This window comes from Suncus etruscus, chromosome 9, assembly GCF_024139225.1.
Source record: "Suncus etruscus isolate mSunEtr1 chromosome 9, mSunEtr1.pri.cur, whole genome shotgun sequence".
NCBI lineage: Eukaryota > Metazoa > Chordata > Mammalia > Eulipotyphla > Soricidae > Suncus > Suncus etruscus.
Window position 1 is genome coordinate 13,689,187 of NC_064856.1, and position 21,709 is coordinate 13,710,895.

At 44.2% G+C, this 21,709-nt stretch overlaps 1 protein-coding gene across 1 annotated transcript in view; it reads left to right on the top strand.

The window, feature by feature from the left end:
- The window catches only part of TGM6 (transglutaminase 6), a 90,943-nt gene that overhangs the window by 54,960 nt on the left and 14,274 nt on the right, over positions 1 to 21,709 (top strand). The window contains exons 2-9 of the mRNA XM_049780009.1: positions 12,098 to 12,271; positions 12,779 to 13,021; positions 13,746 to 13,864; positions 15,019 to 15,147; positions 16,510 to 16,687; positions 17,160 to 17,298; positions 19,789 to 19,892; positions 19,973 to 20,215. Coding sequence (XP_049635966.1) covers positions 12,098 to 12,271; positions 12,779 to 13,021; positions 13,746 to 13,864; positions 15,019 to 15,147; positions 16,510 to 16,687; positions 17,160 to 17,298; positions 19,789 to 19,892; positions 19,973 to 20,215 — 1,329 coding nt within the window. The remainder of the gene's footprint in view (positions 1 to 12,097; positions 12,272 to 12,778; positions 13,022 to 13,745; positions 13,865 to 15,018; positions 15,148 to 16,509; positions 16,688 to 17,159; positions 17,299 to 19,788; positions 19,893 to 19,972; positions 20,216 to 21,709) is intronic.

The following is a 21,709-nucleotide window of genomic DNA, read 5'->3' on the forward strand; positions in this document are numbered from 1 at the left end:
AACAGAGTTAGAGAAAAACAGTCAAAGGTAACATACCTACAGAACTGAGCTTTGGGGAGTGGGAGTAGATGGGAAGAGATGGGGAACACAGTGGAGAGAGGTTGGCATTCTGGTAGAGGCTGAGTTGTTAGAGCACTGTATGAATGAAACTATCATTAATAATACTGTACATCACGGTGCCTGGACACAAATTGGAAGTGGGAAAAAAGGAAGAGAAATGAGACCCAGAACAGACATGACATATATTCAGGTCCCACTGAGGCCAGTGGCAGGTCAGCCACCTGGATCTGAGGCCACATTCTCTGAGGCTGTTATTGAAAAGGAAGTCTGAATGGAAGGGCAGGGTGTTTGGAATGTGACAGTTTGAGAGAGGGATTAGAGGTGGGTGGGGAAGCTGGGGTGCAGGCAGGTGATGGAGTGTGGGTGTGGCAGGAAGCTGGTGAGCATCAGGTCCCGGATGCACACCCTCCTGCTAGCCAAGGGACAGGGAGGGGCATTCACTCATTGGTCTCATCGGCATTGACCAAGTAACTACCATGTTCTGGACCCCGCACTAAGAGTCCACTCTAAAACCCAGCGGGGAAGGATTGAGCCCAGGCCTTCTTCATGCAGCTCAGAGTCCAGAAGAAGAGAAAGATGTAGAACTTCATGATAACATGACTTCCTGGTGACTGAATAGAGACAGAACTTTACCTCTGTAAAATCACCCCATGTGCTGTATCTCCAAGCTTAGATTCTGAATCAGGGTCATGTATGAAATAATCCAAACCAGGTTGAAGATAAAACACATAGAGTCTGGCAGTCTTCTACCTCATCTCTCCACCATAAATAAACTTCTTTTATTTTACTGAGTACAGATACTACCCCCAGGTAGGGCAGTAAGGACATAGTAAGGACAGATAGCTCCAGCTATCCTAAGGAGAACATAAATTGTGTTCTATTGTTCTCTGCAAGAGGTGGGAATCCCAGATCAGAACTTACAAAAGTGGTTGTTATTTTACATAGGCACGGTAAAAGCTGGGGAAATAAAAAGAGAGAATAAAATAAACAAACCTTTTAGCAAGATAGTGAGGAAATTTTTTTGGGGGGGTCCACACCTGGCAGTGCTCAGGAGTTTCTCCTGGCAGGTTCGAGGGACTATATGGGATGCTAGGATTCAAACCAGGGTCCGTCCCGTGTTGGCCGTGTGCCAGGCAAATGCCTTACTGCTATGATATAGCTCCAGCACCCTGGTGAGGAAATTTTAAGTCTGTTACTGTTGTAGCTAATTCCTAGCAATCACTGATAGTGAGGATCGTTTTGGCTGTAAAGCATCAGAGGTTAGATTGTGTATACATCATTCCCAATCAGCTTTTCCATATCTTTGTCTTATACATTTCACAATACTTTTCACACCTCCAATGGAGAAGCTGAGCCAGAAACTTTGGGTTTAATCTCATGAAGAATCTGTAAATCACAATACTACATGCACAAGCGCACACACACACACACACACACACACACACACACACATCTCTTTATCTCTTGTGTCTTTGAACCCCTCTACCAGCAATCCAACCTTCCTTTCAATCCTTATGATGTCTGAAGAAGACAATAGTTAGGACAGAATTGGCCTGTGACCACAATAACAATATCATTTGCACACATCCTCCAGCCTCGCCCACCATCCCCACAAAGCCAGGTCAGGAAAGTGACGTGCTGATGAGTACTGATGACTTAGATATACAGTGAAATAACTTCTTGGTTTGACTGCACAGGGGCTAGAGCAGGTGTGTCTTGTGGGTTAGAGAGGAGCAGAGTGTAGGCAAAAGGAGGAGATGTTGCAAGAAAATACATACTGGTTCAATGAAAGAATGGATATTTGGAGGTTAGAGGTACCCCAACTAAAACTATAGGTATTTACTGAGAACTTGGCAAAGAGAATTTTGTCGTTTTATTATAGTCGTTGTTGTGTTGGCAAAGGGTATCTGATATGAGCAGGGTATTGTGAAAGAGACGCTGTGTGAGATTTGGGGGTGATGATCAGGATTATTCTGACTCATCCCACCTTCTCACCCCACTGTGAAAAGACTAAAGATGCCCAGAGAGTGGTGGGAGCTGGTTTGTGCTATAGCAGGGAATGGGGAAACCAAGGCAGATTTGAACCCTCATTATATCATAACACCCCCCTTCTTGCAGGCAGTCCTGGAACATGCTGAGATTGAGATAATTACCACCCAGTAACTTCTTCCCCTGCTTATGACTCATCCCCAATATAAAATTTTCATCCTGTTCTGGCTTGTCCTCACATAGACTATGGCTTCACTTCAAGGGCTGCCATCCAATGTGCCCTCCAGCAAGACATCCCTTCCTTTCTATCCTTGGGTCTCAGTTCTCACAGTAGAACAGAGACCCCCCCCCACTTCCTAATTGTCCTTCAAACTCTGCTACTGTAGACAATTCTATATATAGGGTAAGTGGGATTCCTGTCTGTATCTTCTGACTAATCAGAAGAGCTCAAGAACTGGAGCTGTCTCTTTCTGTCCAAGGGCAGGGATTGACTCAGCAAGCAGTTTTCCTCCTACTTTCAAAAGTGGGAATTGCAAATCCCCAAATCCCTGAGCACTATTGTTTGGACTTTTGCCACATGGAGTAACTGTTGAACACAGGTCCTGCATAGTCCTTGCTCATTCAACACAGCAATGCTTTATTCCCAGTTCTATCCCTGGCACCCCATATGGTCTGCTGAGCACCGCAAAGAACACAGTGCCAGGAGTAAGCCCTGAGAACTGATGGGTACCCAAGAAAGAAAATAAAGCGGCCCTTGTGCTGAAAGAAAAGTAGCCAGGCAGAAACTGTACCTTTGTTTATATACCCAAAATATACCCCAGCCCAGAATCAGGAGACAGAACACAGACCCAGCTCTTCTGAAGAAGTGGATGGGGCATAACATTATAAAAAAGCAAGTATGATGGAATCCATCTCTCAAAAACCATTTCTGAAAAACACAAGTTCCACAACCAATTCATGTATTATATAAGCCAAGGTTCTCTTAAGAAACAGAACCAGGGCCCGGAGAGATAGCACAGCGGCGTTTGTTTTGCAAGCAGCCAGTCCAGGGCCAAAGGTGGTTGGTTCGAATCCTGATGTCCCATATGGTCCCCCGTGCCTGCCAGGAGCTATTTCTGAGCAGACAACCAGGAGTAACCCCTGAGTACCGCCGGGTGTGGCCCAAAACAAAACAAAACAAAACAAAACAAAACAAAACAAAACAAAAAAAGAAACAGAACCAATAGTATGGATGTACCTTAATACATTTATAAAGTCTATGTATATAATTCATTATAAATATATGTTATATAATATAATGCAACACATAAGAATATGCATATGCCTTATAGAAATAAGGAGAGGGGCTGGGAAGCTAGCGCTGGAGGTAAGTTGTCTGCCTTGCAAGCGCTAGCCAAGGAAAGATCGAGACCGTGGTTCGATCCCCCAGCATCCCATATGGTCCCTCCAAGCCAGGGGCAATTTCTGAGCACTTAGCCAGGAGTAGCCCCTGAGCATCAAACGGGTGTGGCCAAACAAAAACAAACAAAAAAAAAAACAAAAAAACAAAAAGAAAGAAATAAGGAGAGAGATTGGCTCATGTAACTATGGAGGCTTGGCAAGTCCAAAATCTGCATGGAAGGGAGCAGGCTGAAGACTGAGGCTAGACTCATGGTTCAAGAGCTCATTCAGTCTGCTGGCAGAATTTCTTGCTACTCAGAGGAGGGCAGTCTTGATCCTATGAAGTCCTTCAACTAATTGGATGAGACCCATCCCCGTTGTGGAGGATACTCTGCTTTACTTAAAGCCCGCAGGGTTATTTATTTCTGTATGTCTTTTGGGTACTTTTTATTAGGAATTCATTTCTTGACCTTTAGACATCATCTACATGAAATATAAAAAAACTATATGATTTAAAATCACTATATGGTCCCTTATATTAATATTAATCTCTAGGGTCAGGATATCGTTCAACATGTGCTTGGCATGTGTGAGTCCCTAGGTTCAATCCCTGTCCCCACTCCCCTTCTCCTCTTATACATAAAATTATTCCTCTCAGTTAAAAATGCCTTTATAAGAATATACAGAATCAAAACATCCAGATCAAAGTTCAGCTTTGTCTAGTTCTGCATCAATGTTTTCTCTCCTTCACACTGACTAGCAGGATCTGACCATTTCTAATAACAATCCTTTGATCATCAGAAAAGAAAGATAGCACATATTTCTAGGGCTTTTCTGACTAGCTGTATGACCGTGATAAAATGACTTAGCTACTCTGTAGCTCCATTTCTTCACCTGTCAAATGTGGGCTGATAATTACCCCCATGAAATTGTTATTCATAGTGAATTTGTAAAGTTAAAGCGCAGAAGAATCATGTATACCTGTGATTTATCTCACTCTTCTTATTAGAATTGGGGTAAATGGCTTTCATCTCATCTGCTCTGTATTTCCCAGCAACTAGCTTAGGGTTTGCGTATTGTATAGAAAGACTAAATATGATTATTGAAGGAGTTTAAAATTTTATCCAGCCACTCTTGAGATTCATGTGTAAAGTTTAGCTGGTAACAATGGACCATTCGAATCTGAATGCACAGAATATTTCACCTTTACTATCACTACTTAAATCTAATCTGATTTGAGTTCTGGTGCCACTGGCCTTGTCAGAAAATTCCCACCCAGTCATTTCTGGAACTCCCTCTATTTTGGATTGTTGGTTGCTATGTAGTCTACACCACTCCAACTCAGAACAACAGCCATCATTTTCTCATAGCTTGGGGTAAAAGCTATCATTCTCTTGCTCTGGAACCTACCATTTAAACTAAGCCCATTGGGGCAATTTTTCTCTGCTTAGTTGGGTGTCAACTGGGGCTTCAGGAGGGAGCCTGGAGGATGTCTCACTCCCAAAATACTGCAACTGGAGCTGTCTGTCTGCTGTGAGCTGAGCACACTTGAGTGGATCAAGTGCCATGGTCCTCCCCGTGTGGATGTATCCATGGACTATATGGGTTTTTTTTTTTCACAGCCTGACCACTGAATACTTTTGTTGTTGTTGTTGTTATTTATTTGTTTTTAGAGTTGCCATATTTCTTCAAATTTATTATTTATTCTAGGCCTCTGATATACGAACCTATCGATAACAGTTTCAGTCATTCAATGTTCTAACTCAGAACCTACTACCAGTATCAGCATACCTCCACCAATAACTACAATTTTCTTCCCTCTCTCCAACCCCCCTCTTTAGAGAATTATTTTTTAACTTACTTATTTCACTTTGGATCACATGTTTACAATTGTGTTCACTCTTACGGTTTTAATGTACACAGTTACCTCATCTCTACACCACCAAAATGTTGAGGACCCTTAACCAGCAAATTTATGTTATCACCTGCCCTCCTCTTTAACCCTTTTCCACCCATAAAAGTTCTCATTTTTTTGTTTTGTTTTGTTTTTAGTTTTTGGGCTATACCCAGTGATGCGCAGGGGTTAACAGAAATTGCTTCTGGCTTGCGGGACCACATGGGACACTAGGGGGATCAAACTGTGATCAGTCCTAGGTCAGATATGTGCAAGGCAAACCACCTACCACTGCAACACCACTCCAGCTCCTAGAAGCTCAATTTTAACACAAAAAATTTCAAGGGAACAAGGAAGAAGATGGAGGATTTTTATGATCTAGCCTGGGAAGTCACACAGTGTCACTCTATGTGAACTATAAGGTTCCCTCTGCATGGGAGGGAAAAATAGAGCACACTTCCTCTTGAATAAGATTCTTATTGTAAGAGGAGTACACAGGAGAGGACGCAGCCATCTTAGGAAAATCAGATCTGCCACTGTTTTAACCAGAAGGTTGTGTGAACCAATCTAGAGTTTTTAAGAAGTCAAGCATTTTGACCTGGGCTTGGTGGTGGGAACTTCCAAGGTTGGGCCTAATCTAGCCACCACTCTGAGGCCCAGGACCCAAGCTCATTTTACCTCTGAGCATCTGGGTCTTCTGGATTTTTGACTTCCAGCAGGTCACAAGATGACCTAAGGTGTTGATATAATATAAAATATAAAGCCTAAATTCCACATGTTGGGTGAGGCTGCCCCAGGCACCATGGTGTAGCATCTTTTGCCTGCATAAGGCAGAGAAGTGATTCATAAGCAGTCAGTTAAAGTTTCATCTGCGTCAGTTCGCTTTTAGTCCAAGGCCCTATCCGCCATATTCAGCCTCTGCGCCATATCTGCCTAACTCATGTCTGTCTCTCAGGAGCTCTGTCTGCCTCCCTTCCGGCTGCTTTCTTCTTTCCTTCCAGGAAGCATCTTTTATTCTTTATTCAAAATAGCCAACCACATTCCAGGTGTGGATAGGTCTGACCATCCAGGTGGGATTAACATCTCAGAAGGAAGCTCAGGTAAAAATTGGAGGAAGGGATACCTACCTTACACTAAAGAACTCACACTAGCACCCCTTAAGACCTAGATTCCAAGCCCCATGATGAGGCTGCCCCCACATAAGCCTCAGTTTCTCATATCTGCAGACAGCGTAGAAGCAGCCCTCACATTCAGTTATGGAGATCAAATGAGCTAGAATGTATAAAATAGCTATAAAATAAAAAAGAGCTTGTCCTGTAGGAAATCTTATTAAATAAAACCTATTCAACAGGGGCCGGAGCGGTAGCATCGTGGTAGGCATTTGCTTTGCACATGGCTGACCTAGGATGGACCACAGCTAGATCCCCGGCATCCCATATGGTCCCCCAAGCCAGGAGTGATTTCTGAGTGAATAGCCAGGAGTAACCAGGTGTGACCCAAAAACAAACAAAAAAAAAAAAACCTATTCAACAGTCCAAGCAGCAATTACTGAGCACTGACCATCTGCCAGAGCACCAAGTAGAAGAGGAGAGAGAGAGAGAGAAAGAGAGAGAGAGAGAGAGAGAGAGAAATTATGTGTGTGTGTGTTCAGGGGGGATTCTTGCCTGTGGCATACCACACCTACAGAACAGCTGTAGCAGCAGAGAGCTCAAATGTTTGCCTCACAGTGTGACATACACAAACACTGGGCTGACCTTTGTAACTGCCTCCACCAGGAGCATCCAGCATCCAAGCCTGCAACTAATACAGAAATGGTCCTGAAGTTACACCTGGGTCCCTTGACTCAGAAGAAAGCAGGTGCCAGGCCTTGAGGATACTCCAGCAGGAATTGCTGAGTCCAGACATGTAGAGAGCCAGCCAGAAAGTGGAGGATGCCAGAACATGCAAGCAGGCTGAAATGTGACAGCAATAGTGAGGGACTTCAAAGAAGGCTCCACTAAGCCCTCTCCAAATTCCAGGCCCACAGAAACCAGAAAATTTATGGTGGTTGCTTTCTTGAGCTACTGAGTACAGGGCTGATTAGTTAAATATCAATAAATACCCAAAACATTAATTCTCTCATTTGATAACTAATATTTCATAATCCCTCTCACCGTGCTGAATTAAATCAATTCATTTTACCAGCCACCATATATTAAGTATGAAAATTAACTGAAAGGTGGGGCCAGAGCAATAGCATAGTGGTAGGGCCTTTGCCTGGCAAAGGTGATGCGATTTGATCCCCTGGTGTCCCATGTGGTCCCCCAAGCCAGGAGCAATTTCTAGTGAATAGCCAGGAGTACCCCCTGAGCATCATCAGGTGTAGCCCAAAAATCCAGAAAAAAATTAACCAAAAGGATATTTACTTATAAATGGGCCAATCCCAATTTAAATATAGTTAAATATGGACCAGAAAAATAGTACAAGATCTAAGGTGACTTCCTTGCACATAGCCAACCCTGGTTCAATCCCTGGCACCACATTTGATCCCCGAGAGCACAGAATCAGAAAATAAATCCTGAGTACTTCTAGATGTGATATAAAACCCCAGCCTCAATGTAAATAAATATGTGGATTCCTCTCATAGAAACCATGATGAAATCAGTCAGCTGCCATACTCAGCTCAACTCATCGTGTTTTAGCAGCAGGATGTTCAAAATTTAAATAGAAAATTTGGGAATAACCCAAAGCATGTAAGTTGAGCAACCTTATAGTTAGACAATGACTACATTTCTCTGAAATCATAAACATTTAAAACAGCAAAAATAAAAATATACCCAAATGAAAATAAGTTAGTGAGACAATAACTACATTTCTATGAAACCATAAACACAAAAATTAAAATATGCACATGGAATGGAGTTGTGCTGGGGGCCCCTATAATAATAAGATTTTCTCTACATAAATGTCTAGCAATGATACGTGGAACTTGAAACTTGATCAAGCTGCCCGATACTAAAGTCCATCACTGCAAGATTCAAACATTTTGGGCCGGGAAGGTGGCGCTAGAGGTAAGGTGTCTGCCTTACAAGCGCTAGCGTAGGACGGACCGCGATTCGATCCCCCGGCGTCCCATATGGTCTCCCCAAGCTAGGGACGATTTCTGAGCTCATAGCCAGGAGTAACCCCTGAGCGTCAAGCGGGTGTGGCCCAAAAACCAAAAAAAAAAAAAAAAGATTCAAACATTTTTTATTTAGCTACCCAGATATCCAAAAAGATCATTCCCTAAAGTACTTGCCTGGTAAGGACAAAGATCTGAGTTTAAAGTCCAGTGCAGCCATCCTGACAGTCCTGCTCTTAAGGACCCTCCCCAACTAGAAAGATCCTAATGTGTTCCATGGCCTGATACCACTGGCAGAAAAAAACTAAAACATGATAAAATACTGTGATCAAAGATTGACGGGCCCTAGGATTTGGCAGCCACTCAGGCAGTAACTGATTATTCTACAGGGCTACATGTGCTGCCCACCCTATCCCACCTCCCCCACACACATCCACCCCTGCCTGAAAACCTGCTCTGCATTCTCTAGACATCCCAGAGGGGAGGAAGATGAGAATTGCACACAGAATGGCTTAAATAAAATTTTATTTATACTTAAAATAAAATGAAATAAATGGATTATAAAACCTTCTTGGGTCATGAGTTTAGCTTGGTAATAATTCTAAGAGATCTGCTTTAACCAAGAGACATGACCCAAACCTAGTTTTTCCAGACTGAAAATGTAGAGAATTTATACTTGTTTCTAGCACTGTGGAAACAACTAGTTCATATTACTATTATTTTGCTAATCCCTTTCTTTCTACACTTTGATTTCTTTCAATTAGATGCCATAATCCCAACTCACATAGGAGCCAGATTTAATTAAGGAGTTGCCTTTCATTCAGAAGGCCAAGTTGATATTGTTAAAATATGCATCAAATTGTTAAAAAAATAAAAGGAAGAAATCTCAGGAATTATATAATGCCTAAAGTATTATATGCTTTATATATTATATTATAAGCATTATATGCTTACTTAATATTAGAATTTATTTAGATGAGAATTATTTTTTAAAATTTCTTTCATAATTTAGGATTTTTTAATTCTCCATAAGAATAAGTTATTCTTAAATAATATTCTTTGTAATTTTTATTTATATAAAAGTATATTTATGATTATTATTTATAATTTTATAAAATAAAATTATTCTTAAAATAAATAAATTCTTCATAAGAATAAATAAATTGATTAGCTACTATGTAAAATTCTGCTTTTGTATAGTGTATATCAAAAGTTATAATATATATAAATATACACATAAATATATATGTATATATAATATATAATTTGTATTAGTGAAATCAATAACAGAGAGCATGGGCTAATTTGAGCATATGTTATTTATGAATAAAACTATTAAATCAAATTATATTAAACTTCGAGGCCAAAGAAATAATACAGCAGGGTAGGCCATTTGCCTTGCATGAGGCCAACCATAGGTTCCATCTCCAGTATCCCCTGTTTCCCCAATCACCACCAGGAGTGGTTCCTGAGCATCACCAGGTGTAACCCATACACAAATGAACAAAGAATAGTATATATATATATATATATATGTGTGTGTGTGTGTGTGTGTGTGTGTGTGTGTGTGTGTGTGTGTGTGTGTGTGTGTATGTATATATATGTACATATATTTTGAGCCACATCCAGCAGTGCTCAGGTGTTACTCGTGGCTCTGTACTCAGAAATCTCTCCTGGCAGGCTTGGGAAACCACATGGGGTGCCAGGAATCGAACCAGGGTCCATCCTGTGTAGACCGTGTGCAAGGCAAATGCCCTACCACTGTGCTATCACTCCGGACTCCCAATATTTTTAAAATTCCTTTAGATGGTCCCACCACCAACCACTCCTGACTAGAAATTGTCCTTGTAATATGGGTTTTATTGGGTCTGCAGCTCCAACAAAATAGGTAAGCAAATGCACCTTATATAGGAAGAGAAAAGGTTATTTAGATTGAGGTGCATCACCCACTTGGCGATGTCCAGTGACTGTAGCCTTAGATTGAAACCACTTTCTCAAGTCAAACTCTTCCAACCAGCCAGCCCCCTCTGCTCTGTGTTCCTCTGTCTCCATGTGCTTTTTCCTAAGCAACAAGATGGGCTGTTGTGGTCTCACTTTTTATTTCTCAATTCCTAAGATGCAAAGTACCTTTTTACACTGTGGGTTATGAGTATGGAGTCACATCACTGACAGAGGGTGTCACAAAAGTGATGTCAACAGTAAAAAGTTTCTGAAGGTGGAATAACCCAAAAATGCATTCCAAATCCACTGTGAATCTGCAGTGTTTCTGGCAACACTTGCTGAGTTTTCTTTCTTTGTCTGGAATGGAAAAAATTTGAGATGACCTATTCTAAAGAACAAGCACATTTCTCACAATCACACCACCAAAAGATCTGATTCCTCCACTGCAGAAAGAAGACATGAGGTACATTTCCAAGTAGATGCCCAAGTAGTTGCCCCAACTAGAGCAATCTTGTTCACCAGTATATACAGCACCAGACATTGATCCCAACTCAGAGAGACTCCACAGCAGGGCCCCCCCATTCACAGAAACACAACTAAATTCCATCTTCTGACCAAAATTGCTCTTTTCTTACTTTGTCTTTTTTGTTTGTTTGGTTTTGGTTTTTGGGTCACACGGCAGCGTTCAGGCGTTACTCCTGGCTCTGTGCTCAGAAATCGCTCCTGGCAGACTTGGGGGACCATATGGGATGCTGGGATTCAAACCACCGTCTTTCTGCATGCAAGGCAAACACCCTACCTCCATGCTATCTCTATGGCCCCCAAATCACTCTTTTGTTCCAAATTCATACTGCTGGCACTTTCCTGGTCATGTGTCATAGGCTGAAATCCTCTTTCTTCACCTGCACAGTCCCTGCTGAGGTCAAGCAAGCAGCAGAACCTTGCGCTCCCATTTCAGCTTCAACAGTCAGAGACCATCCTTTGGGCATGCACTTAATACCTTGTTCTTGTTTTTGTTCTCCTCATAGGTGATTTCACTGTTTAAAACATTCCCTAAGAATCAAATAGCTCGGGGGTCAAGGGCACATGCCCCACATGCTCACAGACTCAAGTGTGATCCCTGAAACTTCATGCCACCTTCCCAGTACTACCAGATGTGAATCTAGTGGCCCTCAGCATTGCTGGGCCAAGAAGCATTGCAGTTCTGGTCCCTCACATTGATTAAACCATCCTGCCCTATTGGTTAAATATCACCAGAGTGTGGCCCTGGCAATTATTGAACACTGCTTGGGAAACTCCCCCTCCCAAATAAAATTAAAATAAAATAAATATAAAACAACGCCTACACTGTGATGACCGGTGTTTCTGAGCATGAAGAGGACCTATTAGGTGCCTTATGAGCAAATAAGAATACATTCCACACAGTCAGGAGTTACTTGGCTGATGCTGTGATCTTAATGTCAAGGAACAATATATGTAGGAAGGTGTCTTGAAACAGAGACACGCGTAAAGCAAGTTCTGTTTCCATCCTCTGCAACTAGAAGCCTTCAGATTCAGGGCCCTGGGACTGCCATAGAAGCAAAGTATTCACAATGATATCTAGAGCATCATGCCAAGACATAATCAGAATCAGTGGCAGAGGGAAAACAGGAGAGGGAGAGGGGCAATGAACAATGACAGGTAAGATAAAGCAAATGAGTGAGGTCTCATCTCCCTGTCCTTGTCCTGCTCAGTGATCAGAGTCATCGACGTGGACTGGCACCGCTCTAGGAATGGCGCTGCCCATCACACCCTGGACTACCCGGGACCGGAGCTAGTGGTGCGCCGGAGCCAGATGTTCTCCTTAACCCTGGAGCTCAGCCGAGCACTGGACAGTGAGGAGTCCCTTATCTTCACAGTAGAGACTGGTGAGCCAGTCTCTGGGGCCCCCTGCTGTCTGCATGGGGAAAGACTTAGCGGGTGGGACTTGAGACCCAAAAGGGGTCTCAGCTTTGAGGAGAGGAAGGTGTGAGCTTTTGGAGGAGTGCAATCCCTACCGGTAGACTGGGTCCCCAATACTGCAGGCTTTTGAGGGCAGCGCTCTGGCTGAAGGGTTGATATCCAAAGAATCCCAGGGTTCTGGAAGAAAATGGGAGTGCATCACTTGGCTTTTGGAGCTGAACATTTCCTCCTCCCCATCCTACCCTTTGGTTTCAAAGACCTCTGCTGCTTTCTCCCTGCCCAGGAAGTAGGCAGGCGCAGGGATAGCTAAAGGGAACCCTCCTCTGACCCAGGCCTATTGTTTGAGACTTGAACCAAACCCTCCTCATAAGTGTCTCCCTGCAGTTAGTGCAGAGTGGCTGAAGTTTGGCCCGCAGGCCTGTAGCTGCTCTGCTACTCTCGCAGTGGATCCTCTGACTCCATCTCCCCACCAGGCCCCCAGGCTTCGGAGGCCCTGCGCACCAAAGTTGTGTTCCAGACTGCAGAGATGGAGCTGAGCGACACCTGGATAGCGGTGACAGAGGCCCAGACGGAGAACACGGTGACTGTCAGCCTGGTCAGCCCTCCACATGCTGTGGTGGGCCGCTACCTGCTGAGTGCGAGGGCCTCCTCTCGACGCAAACACAGTGACCGGAAGCTGGGCGAGTTTGTTCTCCTTTTCAACCCATGGTCCCCAGGTAGGAGCCAACAGGAATAAGGCAGGGGGGGGGTCTGAAAGTGGACCTACCCAAGAGGCTGGGACAGGGACAAGGAAGTGGATACTGGGAAGATGGAAAGAGCCACGTTTCAGACCTTGAGTGGAGGGACCTGATTGCTAGCTAAAGCACCAATAAGAGGATGAGTAGAGGACAGGAGCTTTGGGCATCCAGAGGACAGAAATGTGGCCTGATGAGATGAGAAGCACAGAGGGGCTAAGAGCCAGATTACAACCCTCAGACAGCTTGACTTGATTCCTAGCTAGTCCCATAAGCTGCTTCTTCCTATGAGCCACAATGTTCTCATCTGTAATGTGAACATCTCATGGGATTAAGGTGGAAATTTATAGCTTATTTTAAAAAATACAAGGCATGACTACAGGGTTCTGGTGTAAGCATTGTGACTATTTAAGAAGTTGCTATTGGCTTCTGATAGGGTCCCCAAAGATGTCAGGAATCCTGCAATACATCTCTGTCTTGATCTAGGTTGAGATGATTGGGGGTGAGTCCCTCTGGGGGAAAAAATAGACTCCATGGAATAAAGGGAGCTGGAAGCAGCCTGGACGCCCGCCCAGCCATTGCTGCTTCACCCTCTCTTGCCCTGTCAGTCTTCGAGCACTAGCCTGCTGTGACCCTCTATCATAGCCCCCTCCCTGTCTGGCAAGATCAGAGCCCTAACCCACCTGGGCTTGATAATACTTTGCAGAAGATGATGTGTTCCTGGCCTCAGAGGAGGAGAGACGGGAGTACGTGCTCAATGACAGCGGGATCATCTTCCGGGGCGTGGAGCGGCACATCCGGGCCCAAGGCTGGAACTACGGGCAGGTCTCCAGGGGCACCAGCCAGATGGGGACACCTGGTCTTCTGAGATCTGTCCTGAAGGGATGGGCAGGGTGGACTCTGAGGTTTCTCCCTGTATTTCCACAGCTGTCACTGTGGGTCTTGGGAAAGAGGAAGTGTGAGGAGTACAATTTGGAGGCAGAACACAAGCCAGTTCTGTTTATGGACAGTCAAATAGCAGACACCAGGGGTTCTCAAACTTAAGCCTGCACTCTAAACACACAGAGATCTAGGAAAATACACAGATTAAGAGGCCACTGCCAAACTGTGGAGTCGGTGGATCTGGAGTTGTATTTTTCTATTGAAGATCCAGGTGTACCACGCTTCCTAACTGGGACCACACTGAGTGTCACTGGCTTAGAGGGTCAAAGGTGATGGGTGCACACTAAGGGGGAGCTGCAAAGGGTATGAAAAACAAAAAACCCAGGTCAGCATGGCAGCAGGTGTAATATTGCAGGCTGGGATACTTGAGTATCTACAGTTGGATGAGATCAGCCCAGACCAAGGCAGCAGACAAAGCAATATGGAGGTGGAGGTCAGGAGGAACTGAGGTTCTGCTTAGAGTAGTTGTCTTGGTCCCCACCTGAAAGGAAGTGAGCAGATGGAGTTAAGGACCTGATGATTAGACCAAGGGGTGAAAAATTAAGGATTTGGGGCTCAAGGGCTGTACAGGGATGATAAACCTGAGGTTTTAAGGTCTCACCAAAAAGTAGCTACTTGCCAACATCCATCACTTACCTTGTGGAGAAGTGAGTCCAGGGTTCTCAGAGCCTTCAAAGTATCAGTAACCGGAAACACATACATTTGTGAATTTGCCCCCAGCTTAATAAGATTGTTGATCAGTTCAAAGGTTATTGGAAAGCCTTGAACTTCCCAGTGAGAGAATATGGTAGGGACTAGTAGGAAGGCAGAGATGATAAGAAGAGGTGGGAGAATGTAGTTCAGAAGACTGAACTACTAGCTCCCAGCGACTCTTAACGGAAGAACTGCTGAGACTTGGGGATGCTGATATTCCAATTGGGGCATGTGGGTAGCACTTAGGAGTCAGGGGAGAGTTCTGCAGAAAACAAACTAGTCTACTGTCAGGGAGAAGGTGGTGGGAAGGTCTGAAATCTCTGAATACAGCCTCTCTGGGGCAGTTTGAAGAGGACATCCTGGACATCTGCCTCTCCATCCTCGACCGAAGCCCCAGTTTTCTGGATGACCCAGCCACTGATGTGTCCCGACGCCATGACCCCATCTACATCACCAGAATTGTCAGCGCCATGGTGAGGAGCCCTGGCCTTCTGCATTCTGGGTCCAAGCAGCCACTCCAGGGGCATGGGACTTGTCTAAGCTTTGATCTTTCCCATATCACTTGTTTTAAAGCTGCTATAACATCTCACCCAACAATTGAGGGTATAAAACAACTCTGGAGAAGACTTACAATTTTGTAGACTGGGAACTTGAGCAGGGCACTGTAACAAGGGCTTGTCTCTGCTCCGGTATATGTTCAAAGTGGACAACTGAAGGGCTGAGTGGTCTGGGGTACTGCCATGAGACTGGGCATGCACTTCCAGGTGCTGGAGATCAGTCGTTGCTAATCTCTCCAGGCCATTCCTGCTGAAGCAGCAATGTCCAGACAGGACTGATCAGTCATTGTTCGTTCTCTCCATGCAGCCTTACTATGTGACTAGCTTGGGTTTTCTCTTGGCATGGCTAGATCAAGGTCACCAGCTATAACTGTGAGTGTAAGGGTGACATTTCTTCCAGAAAGAAGAAATGGGTGCTGACAATTTGACACGATCTAGGCCTGGAAACATAACATAGCTTCCACCAGATTATTGGTTAAAAATAGTCAAGGGCCATCCCAGATGCAGGGAGAGGTCACCCTCACTCAATTTTTGGAGAATCTTGGCTCTATTCTAGGCTACCATGCCAGCTAAAGGCCCAGGAATGCCTCTAGAGAAAACAGATGTTGGAATCAGTGGGAATCTATGATTCGAAAAGTTAACAAAACTGATTTCCTCATGTGTGGTTCTCTTAATTCCTTAAGGCCTCAGAGAGATGTTGAAGAACAGAAAATGAAAAGTTGTGAATTCCAATGGCAGAACGTGATAGTTACAGCAGGACAGGCTCCCAATAAAGTCCCTATATTCACATTACATGTCTTTGTGATTTAAGCCAATCCTTTGAGCCATCCTAATCTCAGTTTTCTCATCATCCAAAAAGTAGGGGAAATTTTTGAACCTACAGCATCAACTCAAGCAAGTTAATATAGTGTGCATAAAAGAATTGTGCCTAGCACATGCAAGCATATCACAAATGTTATCTCTGTCATTATTTATAATCCTTTAAAGATTATGCCTCCAGTAAAAAAAATAAGACTTTAACTTTCAAAAAGGAAATGTCCTAAAACCACAAATTATTTTCATCAACAGAGTACCCCAATGGAAGGTAAGTACAAAGAATAAATAATCCCCAGAAATGCTATTTGAAGATAGCAGATACCTCCAGTATTAAGGCAGTTTTAAAGCCAGAGATGGGCCCCAAATGACCAAGTAATTGAAAATTGGTGATGATTTTATAATGGCAGGATTCCTACAATGGGAACCCTGCCTGGTGGTGGACCCCTGATCTCCTCTGTCCAGGTGAACAGTAACAATGACCGGGGAGTGGTACAGGGCCAGTGGCAGGGCAAGTATGGAGGTGGCACTAGCCCACTGCACTGGCGTGGCAGCGTGGACATTCTACGCAAGTGGTTCAAGGGCAGGTTCAAGCCCGTCAAATACGGCCAGTGCTGGGTCTTCGCTGGAGTCATGTGCACAGGTATGAGGGTCAGGGATCCTTAAACCCCAGCCTAGCTTCATTTGCATATATTTACATAGGTGCTCACTCCCCCACCTTATTGGTGATGGGGAAATCTGGTGAAGAAAGAAACCAGGAAGCTCATCCAATTGACTTTTGATCTTGTATTTTCAATTTGGGAAGCCCCTTCTATCCCTTGGAGAAATGGACATGCTGTTCTGTGGTTACTATCTGACTGCCAAGCTCTTGCCAGCCTCAAAACATGTCTATTCAAGTGGGGGTGGCATTGGTATATCCTCTGAGAAAATGTGCGGGGAATGTGTTATTCCTGAGTGTTGATTAAAGAGTGTCTGAGCTAGCAAAGTAGACTGAATCAGGGAAAAGGCTGTGACCAAAAGTAAGGCCAGTGGACACCTGCACCAGGAGGCCAGAACCCTCTCCCTGAATCTGGGGCCATCTGAACTTCCGGTCCCTCCCACTTCCTGCTCTTCAGTCCTTAGGTGCTTGGGGATTGCAACTCGGGTTGTGTCCAACTTTAACTCAGCCCATGACACGGACAGGAACCTGAGTGTGGACAAGTATGTGGATTTGTTCGGGCGAACACTGGAGGACTTGACAGAAGACAGCATGTGGTGAGTCCAGGCTTTCAGGCTGTCCAGGACAGGGCAAGGTTACTCTCAAGGTCCCTGGGACCAGGACAGTGCCCTCAGTCTATTATCAGAGGGTTTCTAGAAGCAGACCCGGTTTCTAAAGCAGGCCAGTCCTGGAAGGAATGAGACATGCCCCAGGGGGTTGATCCAGGCTGCTGAGTCTTCAGGACAGGGATAGGCCCTTGGATACGTGACTCAAAGGTCCAGCAGTGGTTCCACAGTCTTGTTCCTTTCACATCCTCTTCTGAATGGCTCAGCCCTGACCTGGGTTCTGGGTTCTCTATGATATGCTCCTGCTTTATTATCACCCACACCCACTATATGCCCCACAGTGGAGAATAGACTTTCTTCTCAAGAAAAACAGATTTATATAAAGCTCAAAAATGTTTATTTAACTTAGGGTAATCACTGATACTACAGTGCTTAGCAGCACTACATCTTTGAGACTTTGCATTACCTGCTGGCTCAGTTAGCTAAGATTTGTAGGGAGGAAGACACCTAAAATTTAAAAGTATATATATGTATATTTATATTCATGAACATCACAATTCAAAATGGGGAATGTGCTATAGCACTGTTTCTCCCAACCTTTCTCCTGCTCTAACTAGTCTAACTATAAACACACTCTACCTGCACCCCAATTACATAAGGTAATATGCCCATCTTGTCCCACAAGTGTTTTGTATTGGGGCCACACAGAATGATACTCAGTAGTTATTCCTGGCTCAGCACTCCTGGCAGTGTTTGGTTCAAGACCAAGTCATGGTCAGCCTCCTGCAAGGCAAGCATGCACCTGCTGGACTCCAGTCCTTGCTCCATATTTAGCAGTTCCATATTTAACACATTAACAGCTCACTGAACAATTCCTTGATGGGATCCCAAATTCCAGCTGTTCATGCAGGCTTCCTTATTTTCTGGTAGGATTTAAAGCATTCACAGCAATCCCTTCCTCCCTGAGCTCTTCATCAATGCCAGCACAATTCTAAGTACTTAACATACACCAACTCATTTATCCTCCAGGCAATATTGGGAGCAAGCCCCGATCATTTTTCAGTAGGCAAAACTCCTACACAGAAAGTCTAATTTGAGGTATTACAGTAAGTGAGTAGAAGATCAGTGTAGGAACCAGAGTAGTCCCTCACCATATAAAAGAAGCATTAGTATCTACATCTCACATGCATCACCAAACCTATGCTTTTACAAACAAGGTTTCATCTAGGTTATTACTATTGAATATTATGCCACTGAGAAAGAGAAGTGGGGAGGAATGTAAATTCCACCTCCACAGGGCACTGGGCCTCCCATTCTCAGGGTTCTTCTAAAGACCCTCCCCACCTCCAGGAACCTTATCCTCCCTCTTCTCTACTGCTTTCCTCTCCTCTCACAGATGTTGGGCGTCTGTCACCCCATAGGTTTTCAGTGACCTCCCTTTCCCCCAAATGTTTATGAAGATATTTTCCCAGATATTTGCCTACCACAGAAATTCTTGGACCAGCTGTGAAGATACTCAGGCCAGGCAATCAGAGCTTTTCTCTGCTGCAACCTTATCAAGTGGCCTTGTATGTGTAATTCCATTTCCTGTCTCCTGGTCTCATCATTAACACAGGAAATTTCTCAGCAAGCCTCAACTCCTTACCAAAGTTGAAAGAAATCTGCAAATCTGGACCCTATCTACCTCCATGTTTGCCACAATCCAGAGACTCTTAAACACACACACACACACACATACACACACACACACCCCACATCATATCACAATACATCACTTCTTGAACACACTAAACTCTGACTTCAGTGTCACACATACTGTTCCTTTTACCTAGGACCATGGTCTCTTCACTATTCCTATGGCAAATTCTATCTCTTTGATACCTCATTTCAGATGCTTGTCATTTGCTTAGAATGAGTCATGAGTGGTTAGTTATGTGTTATGTCAAGTCTCTCTTCTCAGTGTTTGGCACTTGCATTGATTTTATCTGCTTACTTAATTGTTCTTGTATTCTCATCTGCTATATGAGAATAAGAGTCTTCCATCTTTTGGAGTAGTAGGGTGTCACCTGGCAGTGCTCAGGGCTTACTCTTGACTCTGTAGTCGAAGATCACTTTTGGTGGGCGCAGGGAACTATATAGAGTGCCAGGAATAAAGTCCAGGTAAGCTGTGTGCAAAAGTCATACTCATTGTATGGCCCCAAGAGTCTTCTGCCTACTTGCTGTTGTCTTTTAGGTTACTTGAGCAACAGGTTCCTGGTCCATATGTACATACTCATGTATGGCCACCATACATATATGCCAGGTGTGTGTGCATGCACAGTTCTAGCATATCTATTCTTCAGTTCTGGTGGATGAAGGGTTCCCATGATTTTATTAGTTTCTTTGTAGAAATCCCTCCAGAGTCTGGCTCAAGGCTGGAATTTTCATCCTGGTGCCTTTGTTCTCACTAGAAGCCCCTTGCCCATCCTCTCTCCATGGCAGGAATTTCCATGTCTGGAATGAGAGCTGGTTTGCCCGCCAGGACCTGGGCCCCTCCTACAATGGCTGGCAGGTTCTGGATGCCACTCCCCAGGAGGAGAGCGAAGGTAAGGGCCCAGATCTGGGGGCAGATCCCGACCCTCAAGTCTCCTCAATGTGGCCCTTCACAATTGTCTCTCCTTCCCAGGAGTGTTTCGGTGTGGCCCTGCCTCCGTCACTGCCATCCGGGAGGGTGATGTGCACCTGGCCCATGATGGCCCCTTTGTGTTTGCTGAAGTCAACGCTGACTACATCACCTGGCTCTGGCATGGGGACGAGAAGCGGGAGCGCGTGTACTCTGACACCAAGAAGATTGGGCGCTGCATCAGCACCAAGGCCGTGGGCAGTGACTCCCGCGTGGACATCACGGGTCTCTACAAGTACCCAGAGGGTGAGAGCAATGCAGCGACCCCTCTGTTGGCCCCTCTGTAGTGGTGACTTTCCTCTGCTCTTTTCTCTCTCTGAGCCTGATCTCTGTGCCTTTAGCATCTCCGTTTCCAACATAGTGTCCCCATTTCCAAGAATGATAAAAACTACATTTCTGGGAGAACCTTATCACAAGGGTTACTGCTATTGATAACAGGGGTCATGGCTGCCAGACAATAGAAGCTGATAGTACATAAAAGCCAAACTATACTCACCAGAGACAGAGAGATAAGCAGGTGTGTGACAAAGGATTGCTCAGCTACATGCATTAACATGATAAACCCAAGGACAATGGGCTAAGTGTAAGTGTCTGCTTATAAAGGACAAACTTGAAGTCCCTAGGGTTAGTTGAATTCATTGAGACAAAGAGAGTTGTGGGTGTTGAGGGTTGGAGAGAAATACAATGAGTACAGAATTTCAAGATGGAAAGAGTTCTGGAGTTGAAGGATAGTGATGGTTGTGTGATGGTTGTGTGATGGAAATGTGCTTAATACCATCTTTAAAAGTGATTAGGTTGGAGATCAGGGCTGTGACTCAATGGTGCAGTGCCTGCCTGTCATGCACAAGGCCCATATAGCACCACCCTATACCTGAGGTATGAATCTCAGGGCACTACACTAAGTGTGGGCAATTCTTGGCACGCAGCAGCAAAAGAGAGCAGAAGTGGGTATAACGTTGAGATGGTAAAATTTATATAATGCATATTTTTACACAATTAAAAAATAAAAACAGAGGGCCTAAGAGATAGCACAGGAGTAGGATGTTTGCCTTGCACGCAGTTGACCCGGAACAGATGGAGGTTCCGGCATCCCATATGGTCCCCCAAGCCTACCAGGAGCAATTTCTGAGCACAGAGCTCACACACCTTGAAAGCCATCAGGTGTGACCCAAAAACAAAAAAAAAAAAATTAAAAAAGAAAAACAGTAAGAGAAGAAAAGAGAAAAGCAATAGAGGAATTTCCCAATCATAAAAGAAAAAGAAAAGTTTAAGTATATATTTGGGAAGCTGGAGAGATGCTAGAGTGGGTGTACAGTGGGCAAGGGGCTTGCCTTGCAAATAAGCCCTAAGCACTCCCAGGTATGACCTAAAAAGAAAAAATAAATGATCTGTGTCTGGGGGTGAGAGATAGTCAACCCACTCAGTGCATGATTTGCATGCAGGAAGCAAGGTTCAATCTCCAACACCACAAGGTGCCCTGAGCACCACCAAGAGTGACCTTTAAGAGGCACCCCCAAGCCAATTTAGGGCTAGGCACTGAACACATTGGATGTGCCCCCTACCTAGAAATCATTTCTATTATTAAATGGCATAATCTTTTTATATATAATCCTAATACCTTCATGAAAAGCTATTATGACAATAAACAAATTCAGCAAGATTATAAAACATAAGATCAACATATAAAAATTAATTGTATGTCTAGACACTTGCAAGGTATAATCTGAAAATAAAATTAGG